General features: G+C 41.1%; 1 protein-coding gene across 1 annotated transcript in view; it reads left to right on the top strand.

Moving 5' to 3' along the window:
* MED13L (mediator complex subunit 13L) overlaps positions 1–26,634 on the top strand; it is a 131,078-nt gene extending 104,444 nt beyond the window's left edge. Inside the window, exons 16-31 of the mRNA XM_066603830.1 lie at positions 658–863; positions 972–1,900; positions 3,765–3,944; positions 4,307–4,530; positions 5,906–6,071; positions 8,378–8,705; positions 9,720–9,939; positions 11,041–11,229; positions 15,839–16,062; positions 16,639–16,781; positions 16,872–17,030; positions 17,567–17,737; positions 19,817–19,965; positions 21,804–21,965; positions 22,173–22,285; positions 22,421–26,634. Of these exons, the coding sequence (XP_066459927.1) occupies positions 658–863; positions 972–1,900; positions 3,765–3,944; positions 4,307–4,530; positions 5,906–6,071; positions 8,378–8,705; positions 9,720–9,939; positions 11,041–11,229; positions 15,839–16,062; positions 16,639–16,781; positions 16,872–17,030; positions 17,567–17,737; positions 19,817–19,965; positions 21,804–21,965; positions 22,173–22,285; positions 22,421–22,553 (3,696 nt within the window). The 3' untranslated portion in view covers positions 22,554–26,634. The remainder of the gene's footprint in view (positions 1–657; positions 864–971; positions 1,901–3,764; positions 3,945–4,306; positions 4,531–5,905; positions 6,072–8,377; positions 8,706–9,719; positions 9,940–11,040; positions 11,230–15,838; positions 16,063–16,638; positions 16,782–16,871; positions 17,031–17,566; positions 17,738–19,816; positions 19,966–21,803; positions 21,966–22,172; positions 22,286–22,420) is intronic.
* The last annotated feature ends 154 nt before the right edge of the window (positions 26,635–26,788 follow it).

Genomic DNA, 26,788 nt, shown 5'->3' on the forward strand with positions numbered 1-26,788 from the left:
AGTAACCGCTTCTCCTCTTAAAGCACATCTCTAACAGCTTGTACATTTCTGATACTAGTGTTGTAGCCTCTTATAAGGGGGAAAAATGGAAAATGGTATGGCCCAGATTATTTCTGTGTAATGCATTCATTGACTAACTGAATAGGATTAAGCATGGCATCAGTCTTGTGGCCCTTGCACACGTCATTTGCCCAAGGCATCATTTAACGCTGTTGAGATGTCGAACAGGTGATTAGTAGCTTGAGGGTCAGAACTTTTTAAGTAGATCAGCTTCTAAGCAGCATGCCTGTTAGTCCGTATACAGTCTCTTACTAATGTTTTGCTACCCTTTTGTCAAGTTGCTACATTGTATTTGTAGTTTCTCTGTGTCATTTTTGCTAACTCCCATTATGCTCAGCTTTACAGGTTCCAACCAACTATGCCTATTTTGTGTAGGGAATGATGAGCTAACCTTTGATAAAGAGTCTGTAATTTGGGTGACACCTGGGATAATGATCACAAATATAGAATGGGTTTTATTCTTATCAAATTGTAAAACATAACAAAATCCTATACTAAATGTCGAATTACCAAGAAATTGCATGTGTTTACTGCTGTGCAATAAAAAGATAGGTCCTCGCCAAATGTATATACTAATAGAGGTTCGTTTTCCAACAGGACTTTTCCTACGTGTACAGAGTCCCTTCCTATCAACCCTTTCTGGGTACCTCAATGTTTGCACCACTTAAATCATTGCCCAGTCAGTGCCTGCTGTCCTTGAAAATACCAGAAGCCTGCACATATCGACCTTCCTGGGCTGCCCCTCCAAAAATTCAACACCTTCCTTTACCACCTGCTGCTCCTTTCAACAGAGATGGCTATATGTGAGTATATTTACATTAGATAACTGAAATGTGCAATTTAGAAATTGTGCCTCTCGTAAAGTATATGGTGTAATTAATGTGTCGTTTTGCATTCATCCCCATGTATAGGAATGTGCCAAGCGAGGGCAGTTTGACAGACCAAGATTACCTGCAGCTCAACACTCCACAGACCAATACCCCTCTTGCTCCATGCAGCACAGCTCCACCCAGCAACGGGGGAACTGGTGGCGTCTTGCCTTCTCCAGCTACTCCCAGGTTTTCTGTTCCCACTCCCCGCACACCAAGAACACCTAGGACTCCAAAAGGTGCTGGAGGAGCCAGTGGCCAAGGATCCGTGAAGTACGATAGCACAGACCTTTGTTCTCCAGCTTCTACTCCGTCTACAACAAGGCCATTAAGTTCTGTCGAGCCAGCCAGCGGTCACCCAGCTCCTGAGGCCCACAGCCTTTACGTTACGTTGCTTCTCTCGGACTCTGTTCTAAACATTTTCAAGGACAGGAACTTTGATAGCTGTTGCATATGTGCCTGCAATCTGAACATCAAAGGATCTGACGTAGGCCTTTACATCCCAGACTCATCGAATGAAGATCAGTATCGTTGCACCTGTGGCTTCAGTGCCATTGTCAACCGTAGACTTGGTTACCACTCTGGCCTGTTTATAGAGGATGAGATGGACATATTTGGCAGATCCTCTTACATAGGGCAGGCAGTGGAGAGAAGACTAAATATGAGAGAGGCAGCACGGAGAAGTGAGGACCCTCCTCCACCTGCCCTCCTGTTGCTTCTGCAGAGTCAATGCACTAGGCCTTTCACCAATACTGGAGGAATCTGGGACCTTTCCTGTAACAAATCAGATTATTTTCTGGAAGGACCCAATACTAACTTGGACAGAGTGAGGGTAGAGAGTTCAGATGCTTGGCCAGAATGTTTAAATGCACTAGAGCAGGGAAGGCAGTATGTGGATAATCCAACTGGGGGAAGAGTTGATGAATCTTTGGTCAGAAGTGCTACCTTCCACCTTTGGCCACACAACAATGGTGAGAATTTTATCTTTTGTACTACTGTGTACCGGGGACGGCAGAAAGGGGTGTTAAAGTGAATCTCCCATGAAAGCAAGATATTTCCTACCCACAGAATGGGGGATAACTTGCTGATCGGTCCCTTTCTGACTGTATCATTGATCACAAGAACAGGGGTCAGAGTGTCCAGGAATGAATGGAACTGTGGTCGCACATATACGCTGCCTTTTCATTTATTCCAATGGACTGCCAGAGATGGCGAGTTTTAAAGACTATCTGCCCTTTGACGTTCGGAGTGTTTCTGCTGCTTTGGCCATTTTCAGCTCCTTCCAGCAGCTGAAAACTGTCCTGTATAGGGCTATATGCAGCTGCCAGAAGGACCCGGAAATGGCTGACGGAGCAGAAGCGCTCCGAAGCTGAAAGGACAGGCACTCTTTAAGAGCTCAGCCATCCCTATCATTTGAATGGAACAGCCATGTGTCTGTGCGATCGCCTCTCTGTGCATTTCTGGACGCAGCATACCCTGTTCACGGGATCAGTGGGGGTCACGGAGGTCCTGTGGGTAGGGGATAAACTTGCCTCCGTGGGACAACTTCTTTTGAAGGCTGCAGGTTGCTCATGTGATTTGATATATACATGACATACTAATTCCGTGTCTGTCTTTTTACTAAGAGTATGATCTCTTTACTCAATCTAATTCCTCTTCATTAAAAAGTGACCCTTGTATCGGTAAGCACTTCTAAGACTATAACTGGCTGTTCTGAACGTTAGAAATGGTCTATTGCTGTAAACTAGAAGTGTTCACCCGTACTTGTCTGCAAATGGTGATACAAGAGTTGATGCCTATCCCGAAAGTCATACATCATTTCATACTTGAGAATAGCACAAGACGTTATACCAGCAATATCCAGGCTCATCCTTCGGCTCACTAGTGGGGTCTGATGGACTGTTCACACAATTTGCTTTCTGTAGATGCAGTCATGGCATAATAGAGTTTGATCATTAGCCTATTTGGAAAAATAATTTTGATAAAGGTGTTCCTGTACCCAGGATAAACCACATAGTTCTGCTAGAAGGATTCAGTGTGGTGTTTGTTTTGTTTCTTTTTTCTATAGCATGATTAACCTCCGGAAAAAGAGAAGCTAGTAGTGCCAGGAGCTATAGGATGGCTTGGGTATTACGACTTATTTAGTTATGGCAGCACTTGTCTGTGATTAAAGTGTAACCGTCATTTAATTTGTTTTCTTAAGTACAGAACAAGGTATTTATAAGCATTTTTTGCAATATGTTTTGGCCTTTTCTGTACATTTTTTTTTTTTAAACTAGAAAAAGCCTCTTGAGCTCCTCCTGCCCCTAGTCCTATTCAGCTGTGCGAATTGTTGCTAGGGGAATCTTCTGATTATAACTTTATAAGCCCTTTAAAGAAAAACAAAGAAGACAACCAAAGAAAAAAGAGGTCTTCATTTAATTAAAAAGTAACTACACTGTCAGCTGACTCTTAAAATCTTAGAGACATGTCAAAATTATTGGTGGGGATCCCGCTCCAGAGACCCCTGCTGGTTGCTGAAATGAAGCTGCAGCTCTGATCCTCAGCTGTCTTTACTGCTTTTTGGCTACTTCTGGCAGCTGAATGCTCCTCATAGAGTTCTGTAGAAGCTTTCTATACACCTCCATGGGGCCTTCTTCGGGTGCCGGAAGGAACCAAAAAGCAGTGAAGATAGCAGGGGGGGGGGCACATTATTCATGTGAGTACTGCTGCCCCCTCATTTTAGCTCTCAGCGGGGGGTTCAGACCATCTGCTTAACACTTCTGACATGTCAAAGTAGCTGAAAGTACAACTACTCCTATTTAATTTGTCTTTTTTTTCCCCCCTCTCCTTTAGTGCTTGATGTGAGCATGCTCCCCTCTCAGGATGTAGTGCGCATGCTATTATCCCTGCAGCCATTCTTACAGGATGCCATCCAAAAGAAAAGGACGGGACGGACCTGGGAGAATATACAGCATGTGCAAGGTCCACTGACGTGGCAGCAATTTCACAAGATGGCTGGACGTGGATCCTATGGTATACTCATTTTCATTTTGGTGGTCTTCGAATAGTAAATACTATGTTTGCCTAGTGATGTGACATTTTAACATGTGGCTCAGCTGTTAGTTGCTTTAAAAGCACTTTCCTTCTGCTCACAGGATTAATTGCAGAAACGCAAGTTCTTTAAATTCAGAATTTGTGTAGCTGCTCATCTGCGGTCCATTAACAGAAGTGTTTTTTAAAGCTTTACTTGGGATTCCAAAGGCTAACAGCTCTGTATACAGTATAGTATTACGAGAGTATAATTGGCCTGTACCAACTTCTAGAAATGCTTTTCCACCACTGTCATTTGTTTATAGAAGTGTTACTGATTGGTTGTATGTGTTTTGTCTACTCAGGATCTGAAGAATCTCCAGAACCACTGCCCATACCCAACCTCTTAGTTGGTTATGACAAAGACTTCCTTACCATAGCTCCTTTCTCACTCCCTTTCTGGGAGCGTCTGCTTCTCGAGCCATATGGTGGACAGCGGGATGTAGGATACTTGGTATTATGTCCAGAAAATCCAGCCTTACTAGATGGAGCAAAAGCCTTCTTCAGTGACTTGAGTGCTGTGTATGAGGTAAGCGTTAACATTTTTCACATAATACAAGTCCCTATTAGGGTGGATTCACTTTGGTGCATATATATGCCAGGAGCAAATCTGCATGTGTTACATGCGCACACTCTCCGAAGAAATGATGCGTAAATGCTGTGGATTTCGCCCTTTCAAATCAAAGGGCCTAATCCATGACAAAATTGGTGTCAAAATTTGCATGTAAGGCTGCTTTCATAACTGCAATAGGGCTCAGTTCAGGGTTTTCATCTGTGTTCTGTTTTTTCAGCAATTTTATTTTAGTTTCTCTCCTCTAAAAACTGATGTTATTTTCCCCATTGATTTCAAAAAGATAAAAGGGAAGCAAACGGAAAGGCCTCTGTGTGCTTCTATTTCGTCAGGTTTCCAATTATTTTTTTTTTGGGGGGGTGGGTGAGGGGGGGGGGGGTGTGACTGAAAAAATAATGCTGCAAACTGCACTCTTCTATTGAAGTTTTTTTCACTTGATTGATTTCAATGGGGTTTAAAAATAGAAAATAAAATACATTTTTTTCCCCATGTTTTTTTATTTCAGTTTCTCTCCTCCAAAAATGGAGCAGAGGGACCGAAACCCTGAACTGAGCCTTAACGCATGTGTGAAAGCAGCCTGAGACATGTAGTTTATGGTCGATTTTTGTGCCGTGTGTGAATTCCCACTGCCAAGATACACGTGAAAATAAATTACGCCATGTCCTATCTTTGGGCGTGCCCTGGCATTGCCCATTGTTTTCTATGGGTCCGGTGGCAGCATGACACTGCGTGTTAGGTGCACGGGAGGCTATGCGAGGTTTCCCATTAAAAATGGGGCCCGCGGCAGAGGATAGTTAGCCTTAGTTATGTTGTTGTTAGTTTGACATTTGAGTAGCTGCCTTTTTTTTTTTTGTTTTGTTTTGATGAAAAAATAATTTTGTGCCGCACATGTAAATTGGCAGCAAATGTGTCTAGCAGTATTACTTATATTGATGGGACCCCTATATGGAGCCAATAGTGAGGTATGAACAGAGCCTAAAGTAAGAGTGTGCGTGCGTGCGCTTTTTAGGCTAGTTCAGATAAGTTCAGGCTTCATAACCAGTTAGTTTTAACTTAGATCAATGCTGAAGTTGCATTTATTTAATGTTCATGTACTGAGATAGTTTGAGTCAGACAACCCCTTTAAACATGGTCAGCCTTTTAATATTCAGTTCCTACAAACCTCAATAGATGCCACACATTATTACAAGCCTATTGATCTGAATAGTGGCAAATGTAGGCTTGACATTTCCTCTTTAGTCCTCTTTTAATCAATCTGTAACTTTTCCGTGCTGCATTTTTGTTTAAATGTTAACTAAGTGAACATGGCATTGTTCCATTTTTAATACTACAGATGTGCCGCCTTGGCCAGCACAGACCAATCTGTAAAGTTCTGTTTGATGGGATTATGAAGGTTGGCTGCTCTACAAGTGAAGCACCGAATGAGGAATCGGCCAGTGAGGACATTGACAACCATGCTCGGCTACAGATGTATGCTCAGACCTGCCGGCAACACCTTGGTCAGTCATTTGTGGTTTTCAAATCATTTCTGTTCATTAATTCAGTGCATAAGGCAGAATATGAGAATAAAAAACGGGGCTTCTATATCATACTGTATGTATGTACTGGAGTAAATTTATTCATAGAATCCTAGAATTATAGAGTTGGAAGGGACCTCCAGGGTCATCGGGTCCAACCCCCTGCGCAGTGCAAGATCACTAAATCATCCCAGACAGATATTTGTCCATTATTACATTAGTTTTTTCTGCAAAAGACCACCAGGATCCGTTCAAAAGAAATAAAGCTGTACCTTTTCAGATACTTTGTTTTATTTGTAAATACTGTTGTATAAAGTATACAATTATTTAAAGTATCAATTCCTGCTTCTAGGTAACCCTTCATGTACCCCATATTTAAATATGTCACTATGTAAGTCCTAGGATTTGTCAGCCGTTCACCAGAAACGATTCAGGACAGACATATTGAAACATGAAATTCCAACTACAAGTCCAGCACTTAGTCCAGTGAAAAATTTAAACCAAAGCTTTATTTCTTAAGTTTAAAGGGTAACTCTGGCAAAACCGTTTTCCATCCATGCTTCCCTTACCTGATTGCCTGCTGCACTCGGGAGGTATTCTGTGTATTGCAGCCACTTCCGTGCAGTGCAGCCTCCTGCCTGATGCTCATCAGCCACCATGTTGAGAGAGAGTAAAACTTTAGCTGTGATCTCTATAACTGTGGCGGGAGCTGTGATAGGAGAGTCTGTGTCTCCCTCCATGCAGTTTCTTTGGTAGGATTCATGAAACAGCATCACTCAGACTGTGAAACCAACTAGTTTCAGACAGCATCAACTCAAGAAATTAGATCACATGACCGTCTGAGGAAAAAGAGGCTGGGAGCTTCTAATAGAAAGGAATAACTAACCAAGGCAAATGCTAGCTGACTCTTATATACTTAGGGGATAGTTACATCATGAATGGGAAAAAAAATCTCTTGAGTGGCTCTTTAAAGAATAATAAAATTGGGCTGAAATGTCCTGATTTTACCATTTTATAGACTTAAAGATTTGGTTTTATGATTTTCACTGGACTGAGTACTAGACTTTTCTACGTGGAATTTAGTGCTACTATCTGCTCAAGATACTGGATGATCTACAAGCACTAGTTTTTTAGAGATCTGACTGATTGGAGTAGAGTCAAGTCTGGTGAGCAGTGTGCTGTGTTTGAAATACTGAAGCATAACTCTTACCTAGTAACATAGTCTCCCTTCAGCCTAACATACTATGTCCATCTAGTTCAGCCTGTTTCTATCCCCCTTGTTTATCCAGAAGGCAAAAAAAAACCCCAATGAGGTAGGAGTCAATTTGCCCATTTGGGGGGGGGGGGGGGGGGGGGATCCTTCCCGACTCCACAACGGCAGTCAAAATAATCCTTGGATCAACATTTTGAAAGTTCCTACCTGACTTCAAGACCTGGATCAACAACCCCCCTGGTTATTTAATGTCTATATCCTGCAATATCATAGCACTCTAGAAAGACATCTAGTCCCCTCTTAAATTGCCCGGCTTATCCTGGCTGTTTAACACCGCAAATGCTGTGGTCATTTCCAACCTTGGCATCTTAAGGGAGCTCCTACAGGGTACAAAACGTGTGTCATGCCAGTCAGAGGCCTAGGGAAAGACCCCAGGCCAACCATTATACTATATCTATTACACCTTGCCGGAGGATAATAGGATAATGCTCCGACTGTATATTTTACAAGCGATGGGACGTTCAGCTATCCCAGTGAGGGTAAAATAAAGAAAGGTTAAAGTATTTAAAATCTATATAAAAAATCTAAAAAATTCAAAATACTAACCAGCTGATTAAAGTTAACCTAATTTTATAAGTTGAATACACGATACCGTACATTAAAAATGCAACTACTTGCACAAAAACATAAGGCCCTCATATGGCTATGTCAGCCAGTAAATAAAAGTAATTGCTTTTGGAAGCCGGGGATGAAAAATATAATAATTGGTTGAGTTTTCAAAGGGTTAAAAGAGGATGCGTCACACAGATGTGAATTCACTTAATTATGGGTCGTACCATTCAAACTTTTATTCTTCTTCTGCTTTATGTACTTGATTTAAGGAGACAAGCACTGTACTTTTTATAGGTTGTATGTATTTTGATACCATAGGTACTTGTGTCCCTGGCACACATCTTATTAATCCCCCTGCTTAGAGAAAGTACAAATCTGCCAGTTTTCTGAAAGCAAACGCCAAATGGCAAGTTTCTTGTCTTCCTGGTTATTTATAATATTTCCATCTCTATTTCCATTTTAGCCCCGTATCTTTCCTCTCTGCAACTGGACAGCAGCCTATTGTTATCTCCTAAAAGCCAAGCCAATCCAAGTACGCAGAATACGCAAAGTCCTGCTGCACCTTCTGGGCCACCCAACCCTGCATTTAGTTCCACTCCTAATGGCACTGGCACAGCACCACCATCATCTTCATCATCTTCAGTGCCCGCTGGGAATAGTTCTGCTCCTGCAGCATTCAACACCTGCACAGTGCAGAATTCTACCAGTTCTGGAGATCGACCTGCAGTCAGTCAACCTACTGTAGAGATGGAGTCAAATCCACCACCGGTACAGCTAGAAACGCCGGAAAGGTAAGTGCACATAATGTTTTTTCTTACATTTTATTCTTGTGATGGCATACTATAATAGAAACTCCATTGTCTAGTGTTTTGATATAATAGGCGCAAGCCCTTATGATTAATCTATGGGGGGAAAAGTCTAGCTTTAAAGTCAATTTACAGAAATCATAAGACATCTCTTGAAACTTGTATCTATAAGGACTTCAGTATATGGAAGTAAAAAAAAAAGTTTTTTATAGTAGACAACAAAGGGGCGATAGAGCTTCTGCCCTTCTATTTCTGGGCAATTGCATGCTGTGAGGGTAGCAGAGAACCAAAATATTGTGTGTCTGTCTGATTGGCTCAGAGAGTTGAGTACTAGGATTTATTGGCTGCGGAGGTTAGCAACTAAGTTGAGGGAAAACTGCACACCGTGGAAAATGTGCAAGAAAGTTCTGTAGAAGCCATACAAAGGAATTGAATCTGTTCTTAATTATAGTTGCAACCAAAATTATTCACTCGCACTACAAATTGGGATTATTGACTAAATTTGTTAACTTTTTTAAGCTTTTTGCAAAAAGGTGGTCAAACGAGAAGAATTTAAATATCTTAATATAGCAAATGGTTTCTCCAGCTCAACACAAAATGACACTTTTAAGGACTACTGCAGTCTCGGAAGTATCCAACCCCTTTGTGACGAGCGTCTTCAGTACTTAAAGCACACTTTGCTGTTATGACCTGCTGCAGATGTGATGCATAGCCAGACACTCGTTTCTGACAGTGTTCCTGAGGTATCTTTACCTGAGGTCGGGTGATTTCATGGTGCGGAATTCCGCGATGGAATTTCGCACCGTGAACATTGAGCTATTAGGTTCAATAGAACCTAATAGCTGCGGGCAACGTGGCAGAAATCCGTCCTTGGGAAGGAGCCCTAAGTGTGTGCTCCAAAGTGTAATCTCCTAATGTGATACAAAAAGCTTAATGTCTAAATCCCACAGAACCCCTTTAATTTTAATTCATGTTTTTGCTGTTCTCTCCCACTTTCAGTGCAACAGAAAGAGAGAAAATTGGAATCCCAACCGTGGCCGAGCCGGCTGCAAGCATCACTTTTTCCCCAACTGTTGTTATATACATGGTGGATCCTTTTACATACGCTTCAGATGACGACTCGCACACAGGCAACTTCTGGCTGCTGGGTCTGATTCGGTGTTTCACCGACATGCTGGAAATTTTACCAGAACCACTTCGTGCTGCTTGTATCCTGCAGGTGAGTTATCTTTCAAACACACTGGTTCTGTTCTGAAGCTGCAGTTTGGTCACTAATGGGTTAATAAGTGAAGATATTAGAAACCTCATTTTGGACAATCATACATGTGGCCTAGTCTAAGTAAAGTGCAGAAGTGGGCTCTTCTGCTTTATCGGTCGAGATGTAGAAAGTAGGCATCACCACATTTGTAATGGGTTGAACTATAAAAATATTATGTTTATCTCTCAAAGTGAAAAATGTGAGGAAGAAAAAAAAGATTTGCTGTTCATTGACCATCCTAAAAAATTCAGTAAAAAGTTATCAAAAAGTCACATTGTACCCCAAAACACTACAAGTGGAAACTGTAATTTTCCTGCTAAAAAAGAAGACCTTTAAAGTTCAGTCCATGGAAAAGTTAAGCTCTTATGGTTTTTGCAAGACAATGATACAAATACGTCTGTCCTTCCAAAATGTAGATTTTCAATACATTGTGCTTCAAAGTCTGTCTTTGGCTATACAATATATGTTATAATCATTAATGACTTAAGAAGGGTCGGTGATCCCGGGATTATTCTGATTGCCAGATTGGAGTCAGGAAGGAATTCTTTCACCTTAAATGGGGAAAATTGGCTTCTACCTCATTGGGGTTTCTTTGCCTTCCTCTGGATCAACATGGTGGGATTGGCTGAACTGGATGGACATATGGCCTTTTTTCGGCCTTACATGCTATGTTACTAAAGGGTTACTCAAGATTTCTGCTGGGAGACCTTGCATGTCCCCCTCATCTGTTGAAGGTCTTCTCCATCTATACATTGGGTTTGCTGCTTCCTGTTGTGGGTGGATTAGATAGGCCTTTAATGCTCTTATATATAAAGCTATTAACATAAGGGACTTCTCTAATTTGAACTTACAACCTTTATATTAGGTGATTTCATAAAGGGTTGTTCCCCAATGTGTAAACTACCAGTTAAAAGTTAGAATGTGCTGACAATCCCCCAGGTTACTTTACTAATAAACATTTACATTTTTTTTTCTATAATGGTTTCCATAAGTAACATTTGTAAATCTATACAACTTGTTTTGTCTGTGGCTTATATAGTTTTCCTTTTTCTCCCCTCCAAGGTTGTGCCGTGTCGGTATCTACTGCAGACAGTAAATGATGAAACGGTGTCCTACATCCAGCACTTGAAGTCTTTAGCTTTCTCTGTGTACTGCCAGTGTCGACGTCCAGTTGCCTCCCAGATCCCAATCAAGCCACTAACTGGGTTTGGTCCAGCAGCTGCCCTTAATACAGTATTGAGGAATTCAGAGGCAAGTGGAAATGGGGTGCTCCTTTTTTGGGGGGAAAACTGTTTTTTAAAGAGGAGTAAGTTTCATAGCAAGGAATTAAAAAGTATTAAGTTGAAGAAAAAAATGAAGATTTCACTACTACAGATATTGTTTTACTCTGTCAGTTACTCCATACATTTTCACAATTGCCCACCTCTTGCTGTAAATGATATGGGTAGCTTGTTACCTTTTTCTTATTGTCTAGTGTTCAGCTAGGTCTCTGATTGATTCTAGCAGACATATTAGTGTCAAATCTCCACTAATATAACAATAGTGACGGACACGTTCAAAATAGGGGGGATGGGTCAGAGCTTCCACTCCACACACACGAGGTATTCCAGGGGGGTCAGCATAGTGATACACAGAAATATACCGTTTAAATGTCTCTCACGAAAAATTGACCCAGAAGGCCGCTTTATATGCCTACACTGCAGAATCTACAACTACACATGCATTATAGCTTCAGTATATATCCCGCCACCATATAATAACATGATAATGAGGCAAGTTATAGGTTTCATAACAGATAAACCGGACATTCCAGTCCTTATCATAGGCGACTTTAATTCGGTCATTAACCCTGCACAGGACAGACTAAGGGCAGGAAACGCAAACGAAGAAAGGAACCTGACACCACTAGGTAAACTAATAAACGAGATATCATTGATAGACATATGGAGAACACGGCACCCCACAAACAAACAATACTCCTGCTACTCATCCACATACCAATGCTTATCTAGAATAGACCTAGCGGTAGGGAATATTCAGGTATATAGAGATATAACCTCGATAGAATATCTACCAAGAGTTGTTTCTGACCACTCCATCCTACGTCTGGACATACAGCACAGTAACACTGTGAGTCATTCCCAAAAAAGATGGAATCTGAACTCGCACTGGCTAAACATATTAAACAAGGAAATAGTGAAAAAAACACTAGAGGAATACTTCATATTAAATAAGGATACCACAAGTATGACGATTTGCTGGGAGGCCATGAAGGCATATATGAGGGGGGTATACATACAGCAAATCACACAGGCAAAAAAAGGACATAGAGAAAGAGGGCAAAAAATACGAGACAAACTAAAAGAATCAGAAGAAAATTACATAAAAGAGAAAACTATAACAACACTCAACCTATGGAAACAGGCCCAAGAGGCCCTTAATAAATACGTCCTAGAAACGGCAGCCACTAAAAATGGGTTCAGGAAACAGACATATTATGAGGAGGGAGAAAAAACGGGACATATGCTGGCAGTTATAGCCCGAGCACAAACTAGCCCCACATACATCATTGAACTAAAAGACGCACAAGGCGAGATAGTCAGGGACGCAACATCCATAAGAGAGATTGCACGGGAATTTTACTCCTCTCTGTATTCCTCGAAACTGGAAAAAACGGTAGAACAAATCGAGGAATACTTGGCGGATATAAGAACACATAAATTGACGGAGGAACAGAGAGAGTTTCTAGATGCACCAATAGACTTGGAGGAGATGCAAGAGGCAGTAAAAGATATGCAAAATAACAAGGCCCCAGGGGAGGATGGTTTCCCAATAGAATTTTACAAACAACATGCAGACACTTTATTACCACAACTCCTGGAGACATGGGCGGGGGCGGAAAAGGAAGGGGAACTACCACAAACAATGCGAAAAGCAAAAATAATAATTCTGTTAAAACCAGAAAAGGACCCCCTGTTGATGGACTCGTATAGGCCGATATCGCTGTTAAACGCGGATGTCAAAATTATAGCAAAAGTTTTAGCCAAGCGGCTATCACAAGTGGCATCCACCTTGGTGCATCCAGACCAGAGTGGGTTTATACCAGCAAGATCAACGGCAACGAACATCCGTAGAGTATTTCTAAACCTACAAATACCCGTAGATAATACCGGAGACAGAATCATATGCTCACTGGACGCGGCCAAGGCGTTTGATAGCGTTGAGTGGCAATACCTGTGGAAGGTACTAGAAAAAATGGGCTGTGGCCCAATATTTGTGAGACGAGTAAAACTCCTATATGCTAGAGCGGAGGCGGATGTGTCCATCAACGGGGGGTCATCAGAAACATTCCCACTACATAGAGGGACAAGGCAGGGATGCCCACTATCGCCACTCCTGTTTGCACTTGCAATAGAGCCCCTAGCATGCAAAATTCGGTCACACCAGGAAATAGTGGGATTCATAAGAGGAAACATGGAGGAGAAAATCGCTTTGTATGCAGACGACATGTTGTTATTTTTAGGGGACAGGGAAAAATCTTTAGAAACCACGATGCAAACAATAAAAGAATTTGGAGCCTTCTCAGGACTCGCTATCAATTGGACCAAATCCGAAATACTATCAATAGACACCCCAGACATGCAAGTTGCCAACAGAGAATTAACCCTGAAATGCACCCCAACAATTAAATATCTGGGAGTTAAAATTACGAAAGAGGTCAGTGAGTACGGGAAAATAAACCTGGAACCACTTATGGAAAAATGGAAACAAAAACTTCACGTATGGAAAAAACTACCCATGACAATCATAGGAAGAGTGAATCTTATAAAAATGATATGGATGCCCCAATTACTGTATCTAATACACAACTCCCCACACTGGATAACACAAAAATTTTTCCACAAGGCCAAGGGACTGTTTAGAGAACTCATATGGGGAGGGAAGACACCTAGGATAAAATTAGAACTGCTATACAATTCAAAAGAAAAGGGAGGATTAGCCTTGCCCAATCCGTTCTCGTACTTCATGGCCTCCCAGCTGCAACATCTCAGGGGATGGGAGACAGAAGAAACACACGACGCTAGTTTCAGAATCCTTAAAAATCTCTTTAACGGATCACATTTGTTTGAAACCCTGGAACGTGGAGCGTTTAAAAAAAACGGTCAAAGTGCCCCCACGCTATTATTGATACATAAAATATGGTGGAAGACCAGAAACATGCTTGATATAAAAAACTGCACACAACATACCCCCATATGGAATAACCCGCACCTGCCAGAAATCAACAAGCTAAAAGGATTCCAAGGGTGGAAAGACAGGGGAGTTAGGAGAATGGACCAGATACTGGAGGGGGGGGAACTAAAAACCTTCGAGCAGTTAAGGCAAAACCACGACATCCCCAATAGTGACTTTTACAAATATCTGCAACTTAGACACGCTATACAAGCGGAAAAAAACACGGCGGAAATAACAATGGTAATAAATATAGTAGCGGACATAATAGGAAAAGCCACCACCACAGCGGGGAAAATATCTGTACTATATTCCCATATTCAGGACACGGTCAATGCACACAACCCGTTATCAACAAGAGCAAAATGGGAGGCAGACATAGGGCCCATTGAGGAGTCGCACTGGGAGGAAATCCTACAAATGACACCCAAGCTATCTCTGAGCGAATCACACAGAGTCTCACAAATATTTCTAATACACAGAGTGTACCGCACCCCGGCCTTCTTACACAATATAGGAATGAGAACCTCCCCGATATGTGTAAGGTGCAGAACCCACACGGCGGACCTAATCCACATGCTATGGCGATGTCCGAAATTGCACAGATATTGGATGGGAATAAGAAATGCAATTAACGCGGCATTTGGCATACGTATGGACTTTACACCATACGTGTGCATTCTGGGATACATACAGGATCTAACATTAGATGATCATGAAAAACTAGCGGTAGCCAGACTATTGTATATAGCCAGAAAAACAATAGCCCAGCGCTGGTTGGACGAAGAACCACCCACGCTGGGAGAATTCAAAAATAAGGTCAACCAAATTTTACCGTGGGAAAGGAGTATTTACACTAAGCGTAAGACCAGTCAAAAATATCAGGACATATGGCTGAGATGGATACACGCCCAGAGCAGTAATGTTGGATCAAATACATAGGGAGTGGTGAGCCGTGTGGGGAGGCACCAGTAAACCGGGGATTTACTAAGACATAACAACGTATGTAATGGATATATATAAAGTTTATTGGGAAATGTAGAACAAATTACAGACTCGATATACAATAAAATAAAGTGGTAAGGAGTAATAGGGAAAAGTTAAGAAAGGAGGGATTGGAGAGAGAGAGACCGGGCAACGGGCAAAAGAAATATGACCCCCCCTCGAATGCAACAAAAAATCTAACCCTGAATCAATAAAAGAAAACAACAAGAAGATAAGCAACACGAAGACCAAAGAAGAAAACAAATATACGTTACAAGAACTGTTATTATTGTTTACAACACAACACTGTGTTCATTCAGAGACAGTTTACCCAAAGAACAGAACGTTGAGAGAGAGATCTTAGGGGGGATGGGGGAGGGAGGGGGGTGAGGGGAAGGGGGTGGGTGAGAGGGGGAGGGGGAGGGAGGGGAAACCAAAGATTTGTTAAAAAAAATGTTTTAAAATATGCAAAAGGTGAAAAAGTTTAATAAAAAATACTTTAATTAAAAAAATATAACAATAGTGTCTGATTTAACTTGTTAAGGGCGTGTTGGAGTCTGTGTTCGGGTTTGGCATCTGCCAGATTCCCGCGGTTCTGACGTTTCTCATCCTAAGCGCCTTCTTTTGTTTATTTCTCCTACAGCATCCAATCCCAGGTCAACTCTACTCGCCACCATTTCTGCTATCTCCCACAAAAGACAAGCCGACCGAAGTAGGCGAATCATTTACTGAGGCTGGGCAGAAGTACAACGTGCTGTTTGTAGGTTATTGCCTATCTCATGACCAGCGCTGGCTCCTGGCATCTTGCACTGACTTACAGGGAGAGCTACTGGAGACCTGCGTAGTGAATATCCATGTGCCTAATAGGTAAGAAACTTGGTTATATCTTGCAATGGTAGTTGTATAAAATAATGGGCAATAGGGTCCGTTCAGGCATCAGACAGACCCATTTCCCCGAACAGAGCAGGAAAATGGAATCCCGTCGCAGGTGGGAAACCACTCTAAGGCTTCCTAAGCGCACACTTTTTGGTGGCATTTTTGACACCCGCCCCCATCCCCGGCAAATTTGTTTGTTTTTCCTTAAGTGGCATTTTTGGGTAATGTATTTTAAATTCACACATTATTTTACATGCAAATTCTTTTTGGTGTTCCGCCACCTCCCTTTAAATGGAAAATAAAAAAGCTAAACCTACAGCCTGCTGTTTTTGGAAAAAGATGCAGCTGACCCCAAAATACATGACAATTGAAAAAAAACGTCTCTTAAAAAAAAAAAACAAATAAAAGACCTGCAAAGTACATGGTGCATTCAATATTTCCACATTGACCCAGAGCTAATATTTGGCTGCAGTGTGCTTGGCCCCCACATATGCTATGTTAAATCACCCATACTGTAACAAATTTTTGATTGCTTTTATGATACAGATAATGTTTCTAATCTCTCAGGTTCAGAAGAAGTAAAGTATCTGCGCGGAAAATTGGATTACAGAAATTATGGGAATGGTGTGTAGGACTAATGCAGATGACCTCTTTGCCCTGGAGAGTTGTCATTGGGCGCCTGGGAAGACTGGGCCATGGCGAGTTAAAAGGTACATAGTTATAAATATTATATATGAAGTAAAAAACTGTTTATATATGATTAAAAATAAATAAATAAATACATTTTATATGTGTTGCAGACTGGAGTATTTTGCTGGGAGAATGCTCGCTACAGAATATTAGCCGTCAGCTAAAAGAAGCATGTAGAATGTGTGGCATTTCTGCTGCAGACTCGCCATCGATTCTTAGTGCCTGCCTTGTAGCAATGGAGCCACAGGGATCATTTAATGTGATGCCAGGTAAATGGGAAGTTTTCATATTCCCCACAGTCACTCTATACATATTTTTTATTACGCATTAAGTAACAAAAGCCTGTTACTGTAAATCTATGGACTTGTTCATATCATTTAGTATCATCTTGAGTAAGAAGAAGCCCATAATACAGGGTTCTTACAAATGATCCTCCTTAGTTTAAACCCTCATAACTCACATTTAATGACACTGGCACATACATTTGACATCAATGGGAAAAAGCTCATAAAGTAGTATTGTTGCACAACATCAAAAAATTTTTCCACATCAGAGGTGTTCAAGGTGAGCCCCCTTCAGCACTCAACACACATTGAGCCTGTGGTCTAGTTCCTGCCATATGCGTTGCAGCATATCTTGATTGACTGATGCAATGGTTTCTGTGATGCATACTCGCAGATCATGCAAAACTAGATATAAAATAACTCGGAAAACTCCTGTAAGAAAAAAAAAAAATATATATATATATATAGTATAATATTTTGTAATGGCCTGATTACAACCGAGTGTTATCTTTCCACTACAGATGCAGTTACTATGGGTTCTGTCTTCGGTCGCAGCACAGCCTTGAATCTGCAAACCTCTCAGCTCAGCACTCCACAAGATGCATCTTGCACACACATCCTAGTATTTCCTACTTCAGCTACAATCCAGGTTGCTCCGAGCCATTATCCACATGAAGATGGTTTTAATAATGGTAAGTAGGTGTGAGAAATCATGATAAAGTTCTTATCTTCTTGCGGGTGCCCATCACCTTCATCCAGTTGCCTAGTCAAGCCCTGCACATACTGCATGCGCCTGAGCTCAGCTCATAAACCGCAGCAGGTATGAGGCTTTCTCAGTTTGTAAGCCCCAAACTCGCATGTTCTCATAACCAGGGAGAAAAATGAGCTCTTGGCTGCTCTGCACAACGTAGTATTAGTGTGCCTAGTGAGTGAGATGATGGGTAGTGAGAGGCTGTTTTACATAATTTTAGTTTCACACTTTGTATCATATGGAGTAAAACCTTTTCCTGTTCATATGTTAGACGATGTTGGCCATTTTCTTAAAACAGCATTGCATTTTATTTCTCTACCCATTTACGGTTTTCATTTGCCCTTCAAAGCAATTTGCTAAATTGGCCATTAAACATTTGTGAATACCTAATTATATGTCGTACCAGTGTTGTACATTACTGTTAGTGTTTCCTTTCTCTTTGACATTCCTGCTATTAATTGTTCCCATCAAGGAGGTGACCATTAACCTAATGTGTAGTGTTCATTACCCTGATGGAGCAGCTAGTGTTAGTTATTGTGTATTAGTTTGGAGGGGTACTTTTTCCAACAAGTCTATTAAAATTAGATTTTTGTACGCGCCATAAAATCTTTCCTGTGGCCTTCATTGGGGGACACAGTAAGGACTTTGGGGGAGGAGGCTGGAGCCGAAGGATTTGCAGAACCAGTCATACAGACTTTGCTGAAAGCCAGGAAACCTCCTTCCTCACTGATATACAATCGCGTTTAGAAAGCTTCTTTCTCCACTGGTGCGAACCAAAGCACTTTCATCCATTGCATTTCTCTTTTCCCAACCTATGTCTTTTCTCTGAGAAGGCCTGGACATGGGCATGTGTCTCAGCTCACGTCAGGGATAAGTATCCGCACTGGCTTCTAAGTCTGCTGTTTGGACCTTTATACAGGGGGTGGCTCATGCAGCGCATCCATATTTTCATCCCACAACACTGTAGGATCTGAATTTGGTGCTGGACACGTTACAGTATCGCCTTTTTGAGCCCATGCACAACATTTCTAGTCTCCTCCTGTTCTGGAAGTTGCACATCGCCTTCCCAATCTCTTTCCTGCTAAAGGTAGTGTCTGCCTTCCACATAAGGGAAGAGAGAGTATTCCCGTTGCTGTGTCCCTCGTCTTCGCATCCAAGGGGCCACTTCCTTCACAAACTGGATTTGGCCCATGCAGTGTGGATCTACTTGGAGGATACATCTTCCTTCCTCCGTTCCAATGTACTCTTTGAAATCCCAGACTAATGGCCTAAAACATCACCATATCCCAATAGATCAGGTCAGCCATTGTTGAGGCATATGGGTGCAACGGCAGAGAGCCTCCCTTCCGGATTACAACTCATTCCACCTGGACAATGGGTGCTGTTTGGGCAGGTCAATGTGGAGCTTTGGCTCTACAAATGTGCACGGCTTGCCCCATAGGCGTCTCTGCACAAAATTTCAACATTTTACAAGTTGCACACTTTTGCATCAGCTGACACCTTCCTCGATAGCAGAGGGCTACTGTGGTGATTAACTGCATCAATTTATATCTTCCCTCCCCACTTCCCCTAGGGACTGCTCTGGAATTTCCCAAGATCCGTGCTATATGCGCCAATAATACAGACGAGTAAATGCAATTTTTGTACTTGCCGTAAAATATCTTTCTGATCACATTCACATTGGGGGGGCAGCACCACCTACCAAGGCTACTCCATGGGGATCTCTGGTCAGTCCTTCTCTATGTGGAGATTTCCCTCACGGTTTACTCATTATTAAATGGTTAGTTAATAGTTACTCGTACTGTTTGTTCTGCTGCTGCTACTACTGCTTGCATACAAACTGCTCAACTTGGTGTCTGCAGGAGGGGTATAGCTGGTAGGAGGGGCTAACACTTTTTTTTTTTTAACTTTGTCCCACCTCCACAATATGTTTTGTAACATGTTTACATGACCTGTGTAATAGTTAATAGCAGCATCTGTTTTAACGTCTTGTACTAAATTATGGTGTATTATGTTTCAGATGATATGTTTGACCTGGCATTCCCAGACATGCCTGACATGGAAAATGACCTAGGAATTTTAATCCAAGGGAATCTACATTCTCCTCCAAACTCCTCCCCAGGATCTCCAACAGGCATTGGAGGTGGATCACATTTCCAGCATAGTCGGGTACGTTGGGGAAAACCACTATGTATGGATCACCATTTATAGGATTAACAATATGGCTGCTTTTTTCTAGATATAGTGCCACATCTGCTCATGGGTTGTCTGGTATTGTAGCTTCAGTTCATTGAAGTGAGCAGGGTTGAGGTGCAATACCATAGACAACCTGTGGACAGGTGTGTCCTGTTTCTGCAGGAATTCAGCCATATGTATCTTCTGTACAACCCATTCAAGTCGTTCAACTTCATTTGGACTGTTTCCATTTAAAGGAAGGCTGTCAAAAAATATTTGGGGTATCAAGTGAATATACTGTTAAACATCTAGTGATGGAACCTATTACCTTTTATTGTCATTCACTGAAGCTTTTTCCAGATATACGTCATGGCTGAGCTCTATATGCAAAAGAGCGATGGACTGTCCAATTGGTTGTCCCTGTCTCTCCCTGTGCCCAGAGTTTTAAAACTGCGCTCCTTCCAAGCTTCATGACGTCTCCAGCTCTGCCCGCTGGAGAGGTCATGTGCTCCACTATCGCCACACTGAACAAGCAGGTGCGTGATGTCAGTCAGGCCAGTAAAGAGTCACAGCACAAGCGCCTACTTGTTCAGTGCAGCACAAATGCTGTGATAGTGGAACACATGACCTCTCCAGCGGGTGGAGCTGGAGACCTCATGAAGCTTGGAATCGGCACAGTTTTTAAACTCTGGGCAAGGAGAGAGACGAATTGGAGGCAGAGGTGGACCGTACATTGAACGGTCCACCGCTCGTTTACATATAGCACGGCAAAAATAAAGACCTATAGCTGAAGTTATAGGATAGTTAACAATGGGTTCCTCATACCATCGGACGTTTAATAGTGTATTCAGTTGATATTCAAAAAACTATGTGGAAAGACTTCCTTGAAAACCAAAGAAGGAAAGGCTAATGACCCATTGAGATGGGACGAGAGTCGTCTAAACGACTGCACGAGTGTTGACGTCACAGCTAAGCGCTCATGCAGAGCATTTAGACGGGCAGAGTTCACCGCTGGATCGTGGGCTTATCGCACAGCGCTTCACCTTCTATGTGAAGTGCTGAGCGAGAATCTAGCAATGGTTTTTATGCTGACTGAAAGTCAGCGATAACAAGAAATGACCGTATAGTAAACTATTTTTTTTTTTTTTGCATTTACATGTGATGATTATTGCTTAATTTCTTTGGAATTTTGAGCAGTAATTGTCCCGTGTAAATGGCCCTTGATTCTCCTGACTCTTAGCACAGCCCTATGTATTGAGGGTTTCCCTAATTGCATTAAGCAGTAGATCATGCGCTGTGGTTTTAGCTGGTCTGTCTTTTTTTACCCACAATAAGGGAACTAATGTGTGCTTTAGACATTGTTGTGTATGATGCTATTACCAAGATTTTAATTTAGTGACTGCTAGACTATGACATTGAAGTGCCATTAATTGCATTCTGCATTTTACAACCTGAAGAATAAATTAAAGATTTTGCCTTTTTTGGATTCCATTTTTAGCGGCGTATATGCAGATATTAATATGTAGGAACCAACTCGTGATCTGTGTGGAACGTAACTAAGCAAGTGAATGCTAGATAAGATGATCTATCAGAAGCATCATGTCCTGCCATACTCATGCAGTAGTGAACGCTCATACAGGCTGGGAGCTATTCTCTCCCAGTCTGATTGTTCCCATAAGGAATCAAAATAGTATTGTTATCAAATGCATACATTGCAATTTGCTAGCTGCGTATTGCTGATTTTGTGGTCCGTACAAGTGTACGTGTAGTTTGGTATGATTTCTCTGCATGGTTTACAATCGTTGCTGACTTGTGTGCATTTTTTATTATAGGGTCAAGGAGAGAGGCTTCTTTCTAGGGAAACTCCAGAAGAACTGAAGCAGCAGCCTTTGGCTCTTGGTTACTATGTCTCCACAGCCAAAGCAGAGAACCTGCCTGAATGGTTTTGGTCATCATGCCCACAAGCGCAAAACCAGTGTCCCTTATTTTTAAAGGTACAGTAAAGTTTTTATTGTTTTTCCTCCATTTTTCATTAAAGCGTTAAACCCTTTAAGAGCTCAGGATTAAAAAAAATGAACTGTACTTTCCAAGTTAACTTGAAGTGCTACAGTGAATGCCTATAATAAAAGTAATGTGTCACAGCTCAGTGTGAAAGGTTTTCCATGGTCTTTGTGCAAATAACTAGTGTCTGCTGTTTACAGGCTTCACTACATCATCATATTTCTATATCTCAAAATGATGACCTTATACCTGCCCGCACTTCACAACGTGTTCCTCATCCTTTGGATTCCAAAACCACATCCGATGTACTAAGGTAACTTATTCCCTGACTTACAATGACAAGAAAGTAACTGCCTATTATTGAGTTGCCTGTTGTGTCTTATATGTATCACATTCGTAGTTGATGGAACGTGCGGCTTAATTTTGTTTTGTTTTTGTGTCTGTCTAGGTTTGTGCTTGAGCAGTACAACGCCCTTTCATGGTTGACGTGTAACCCAGCTACTCAGGACCGAACGTCATGCCTACCTGTCCACTTCACGGTGCTCACGCAAATGTATAATATGGTCATGGACATTCTCTGAGTACATTCATCCTGCCTTGACCAACATTCAGAGTGCCCTGTGGTTGCCGTGTTTAAAGTCTGCTGTCGGACCTGTTGCATGGAGGAAATGCACTTCTTCTGGAACACTTGTTTCTGTGCAACACAAAATATACACTAAGGAATACCAGTACAAGCAAATTCATTCTTCTGACAGTAACAAATACATGGATGGATGGAAGCAAGTCAGGGCTATGTAGACCTGCGAAACAATAAATGGGAGGAGTCAGACAACTTCAAACAAACAAGCCTGGCAATCCAGCAATAGATCAAAGCAGTCTGCAGCTTTGAAAAGAAGCAATGCAGTGACATATTCACTAATAAACTAGACAAGGTTGATACACATACAGAGTAGTACAGCACTGGGGAAACCCTAACCAGTATATATAGTGAGGGTGCAGAAGTCTTCACAGCACCATGTTCAACTTCAGTTATTGTATCAGCTTCTCAAAGCACTTCTATGCCGCTAAATCAGCTCGCTCTTCTCTTGTAGCCCAAACGAAGCCAACAATTATTACTATTTCATACTTGTCTTATTTCATATCCAGCTTTCCTTTGATTCAAGTCCATTTTACTGAATTTGTTCACTGGTAGCAATTCTGACCGTAAGAAAAGTTGTTTGTGCCAAACTTGTCAGTATTCTTCAGTATACACTTCTTCTGTAAATGCGGTAGCCAAAGCTAAGGCCACATAATCAGTTTTCAGTGTTGATACCGTGTCAGAAGCTGTTCAATTTCTGCTGTTCTTGAAAGTGACAATCAGGTAGCTATGTTTTCCAATGGTGTAGATTACATTCCACGGGCCTTGTGTTGGAAGCTACTTTTAAAACTAAGACTTGTTTGCAGTTGTAACCTTCTGAAAATATTCCCATTCTAGTAGTCGTTACAAATGCCCACACCACTTACTAAGAGCTGTTACCAGCCATCCATCGCTGCCAGCAAAGGCTTATTAAAGGGGAGTTAATTCAGAAAAGCCTAGCATTACACTCGTCTACACGTTGTGAATGGTATTGCAGCTCGGCTCTATTCTCATCAGTAAAGCTAAGCTGACATACCAGGCGCAGCCCATGAACAGGCACGATGATTCTGGAAGGAAGGAGCCATGTTTTTCTAACTTTAGACAAGCCATTAGGGTTGACTATAGCTACAATATTCCATCATGCTGGACTTCTTTATAAAGTGGTGTCTTCTCACAGCAGTATCACTCTTCATGACTTGGATCACTGATGCAAGAATACTGCAACAGCAAGCTGCAAGTACAATGCAGGCGTTTGTATCTCGGTTCCTAATGACAAAACACATTTAGTTACATGAAGAGTTGGCAGATTCACATGAAGGCCTAAAAAAAAACTTGCTAAGTATGAAGGCAAACCAATTTGAAGTTTGAAGTGTTGGGGTAGAGTAGTGCTTTAGCAATCTTTTTCTACATAAAAAAAAAATCATGTTTCATTAGTCTCTGCAGTTTTTACTGTAGATCTTAAAGGGTATGTGTCAGCTACTTTAAGCCCATGAAATTAGTTCATAGTGCTCAAAGTAGCTGATCCGGTGACTATGGGGATGTAATGTCTTATACTTGCCTTTCCTGCTGTTCTGTTGATCAGCTGTCAAACCTGCTGCTGAATGTGGTGAGCGGACTACATAGGAGCGCACATAGAATAAAAACTACATAAAATGCAGCCGGGAAAAGGAAGTAGAAAACGTACAACTCCGGACTCAGTATGTCAGCTACGTTGAACCCATAATCTTAGCTTTAAGGGGTCAAAGGCATATTGCTTCCAATAAAACAGTATTAGGCCAAAGCTACATGTACGTATAAAGGATTGTTCACATTTAGTTTTTTTTGGTAACTTTTTAGTGCAAACAAGTTCATAGGGCAACATTAGTCAGGCGGAAGCCAAAAGAGTGTCTATTTGGCTCCATCTGGCCGGTATACAACTAAAAGTATGGAGTAGCACAGTAGTCTGCGCTTCCATACCATGGAGTCCTGTAAAACGACCCAAACTTGTCTGTTAAATGCCATACAGTGGCACCTCTGACGCATAGAGTAATAGGATATCTATTTCATGGCTAAGTCATGTTTTCAGTGGCTTTTCACAACTCCTATTTTAAACGAGATACCATTATAGCCTAAGGGTGATGGATCCATTAAATGGATGCCTAACAGTGGCATCTGTCACCCGTAGCCTGTAATGGCATCTGTTTGTCAGATACGGCACGAAAAAGCTCATATTGTAGCCATTGAACAGATCCCATATTAGTCTGAGTGATGGATGCCACTGCAAGGCATCCACCAGAGCTTCCACTCAACATAGGTCATGAGCTTTTCCTGACATACATGTTAAACGTAAGCAAAAAAAAAAATGGTTGTGAACGGCAACTAATTCAGGTTGTCCCATTTATACCATAAAGGCAAGGTGTATTTAAAGGGGTTAGAAAAACATGGCTGCTTTCTTCTAGAAACATTGCCCTACCTGTCCATGGCTTGTGTCTGGGATTGCAGCTCAGCTTCTTTAAGGTGAATCAGGTTGAGCTCTGGATTGGTGTGGTGCTGTTTTTGGAAGAAGGCAGTCATGTTTTTTTCTAATCCTGAACAACCCCTTTAATTTCATACTGATCATAGCCTTCTGTTGTGCCCACATTGAGTTGCATTTGCTGTGCAACACTATGAAGTCCTCTTAAGGCAACTGCTGTGGGACTGTAAGGGTACTTTTACACATAGTGAGAAATCGTTCACCCGAGCGAACAAGCAAACGATGGCACAGTTCATGCGGGCGGTCAGTTTAAACACACAGATAAATCGTTCAGGATCATACAGCCATTTGGCTGTACCAGTGAATGAGAACGACTCAACGATCGGGGTTTAAACCAAACAATTAGTGAACCAGTCTATGCTGATTTTCATGCTTGCATAAAATCAACAGTAAGTGAAAAATATCATTCAATCGATGACTGTTTACACTGAACTATTAGCGGTCAAATTTGAACGAACCAGCGTGTTTTTTTTGTTTTTATTTATTTTTAATTTTTTTGACCGCTAATAGTTCCATGTAAAAGCACCTTAAGTCTACCAATGGGACATGAACAAGTGAGCCTACAACTTTGTCTGTGTCTTGTCTGATCAGTTGTACTTTTGTCAACTTGCCAAAACTGAAATTGTAGCTGAAGTGGTTTACTTAATGGAGAAGCTGACCCAATACTCTGAAGGTTTCCTACACCGTGCTTGATGACGAAGCAATCCACACACATACTCCTTTCTTCATAAGACTGAGCTCAGTGGCAATCCAATACAAAGCATGAAACATACAGGCAGCTCTTTTCTCAAATCCTTATATCCTTTATAGATATTTATGTGTTATTATTATTTTTTTTTTTTCATCATTTACTATTTAAAGTATTTGGTTTTAGCATGGAGAAAGGCGAGTTAAATGGCTGTTGTATTTAAACTAACACACAGAACAAGTTAAGGATGCCATTTGCACATCAACAGACATCCATTCTACTTTTCATTGGAAATGTTCTAAATTTCTGACAAATTCAGACGTGTAAAGTTTTTGCCAGTTCTGGAAGGAAAAAAAAAAAATCTGATCTGTGACAAAGATAAAAGAATATTATTTGTATATAGAAATATATATCACTTTTTTAAAAAAAATTGTAAAAGTTGTACATTTCTCAATGAACTAATTTTTAAAGCATTTACTGGCTGTGTTTTTCCATTTTATATATAAAATATATAAATATATATATAAATATAAATATTATATATATACACACATTTACAAATATCTATAAATAGCCGTAAAAACTGAATATGGGAAATGAAGCCCTGCCAGAAACTTGTAAAAGGAGGAAAACTTTTCTGAAGTTCCAAAAGAAATTTTAATCCCGCCTCTGGTACCTCACATTCAGAAAGACTTTGATAAAAAATAAAAAAAAAAATGGGAAAAAATAAACAGAAGTTAAGAGTTAAAGGTTCTTCAATATAAATGTGCTTCATATATACCTTGTGAACAAAAGGTCTATACTTTTACACACTTTTTTTAGATGAATAAATTATTGATTTATTGATATCAGACTTGAGACTTGTTTTATTGCATCCTAATGGTTAGTATGGGCTGATGAATGTTTCCAAGGAAATTTAGGGAAAAGTGAAAATGTGAATTAGCAACAACTTCCACAAACACTTTTCGTATTTGATGTTGCAGTAAAAGGGACAGAGCCA

The sequence above is a fragment of the Eleutherodactylus coqui genome, chromosome 5 (assembly GCF_035609145.1).
Source record: "Eleutherodactylus coqui strain aEleCoq1 chromosome 5, aEleCoq1.hap1, whole genome shotgun sequence".
In the NCBI taxonomy this organism is placed as follows: domain Eukaryota; kingdom Metazoa; phylum Chordata; class Amphibia; order Anura; family Eleutherodactylidae; genus Eleutherodactylus; species Eleutherodactylus coqui.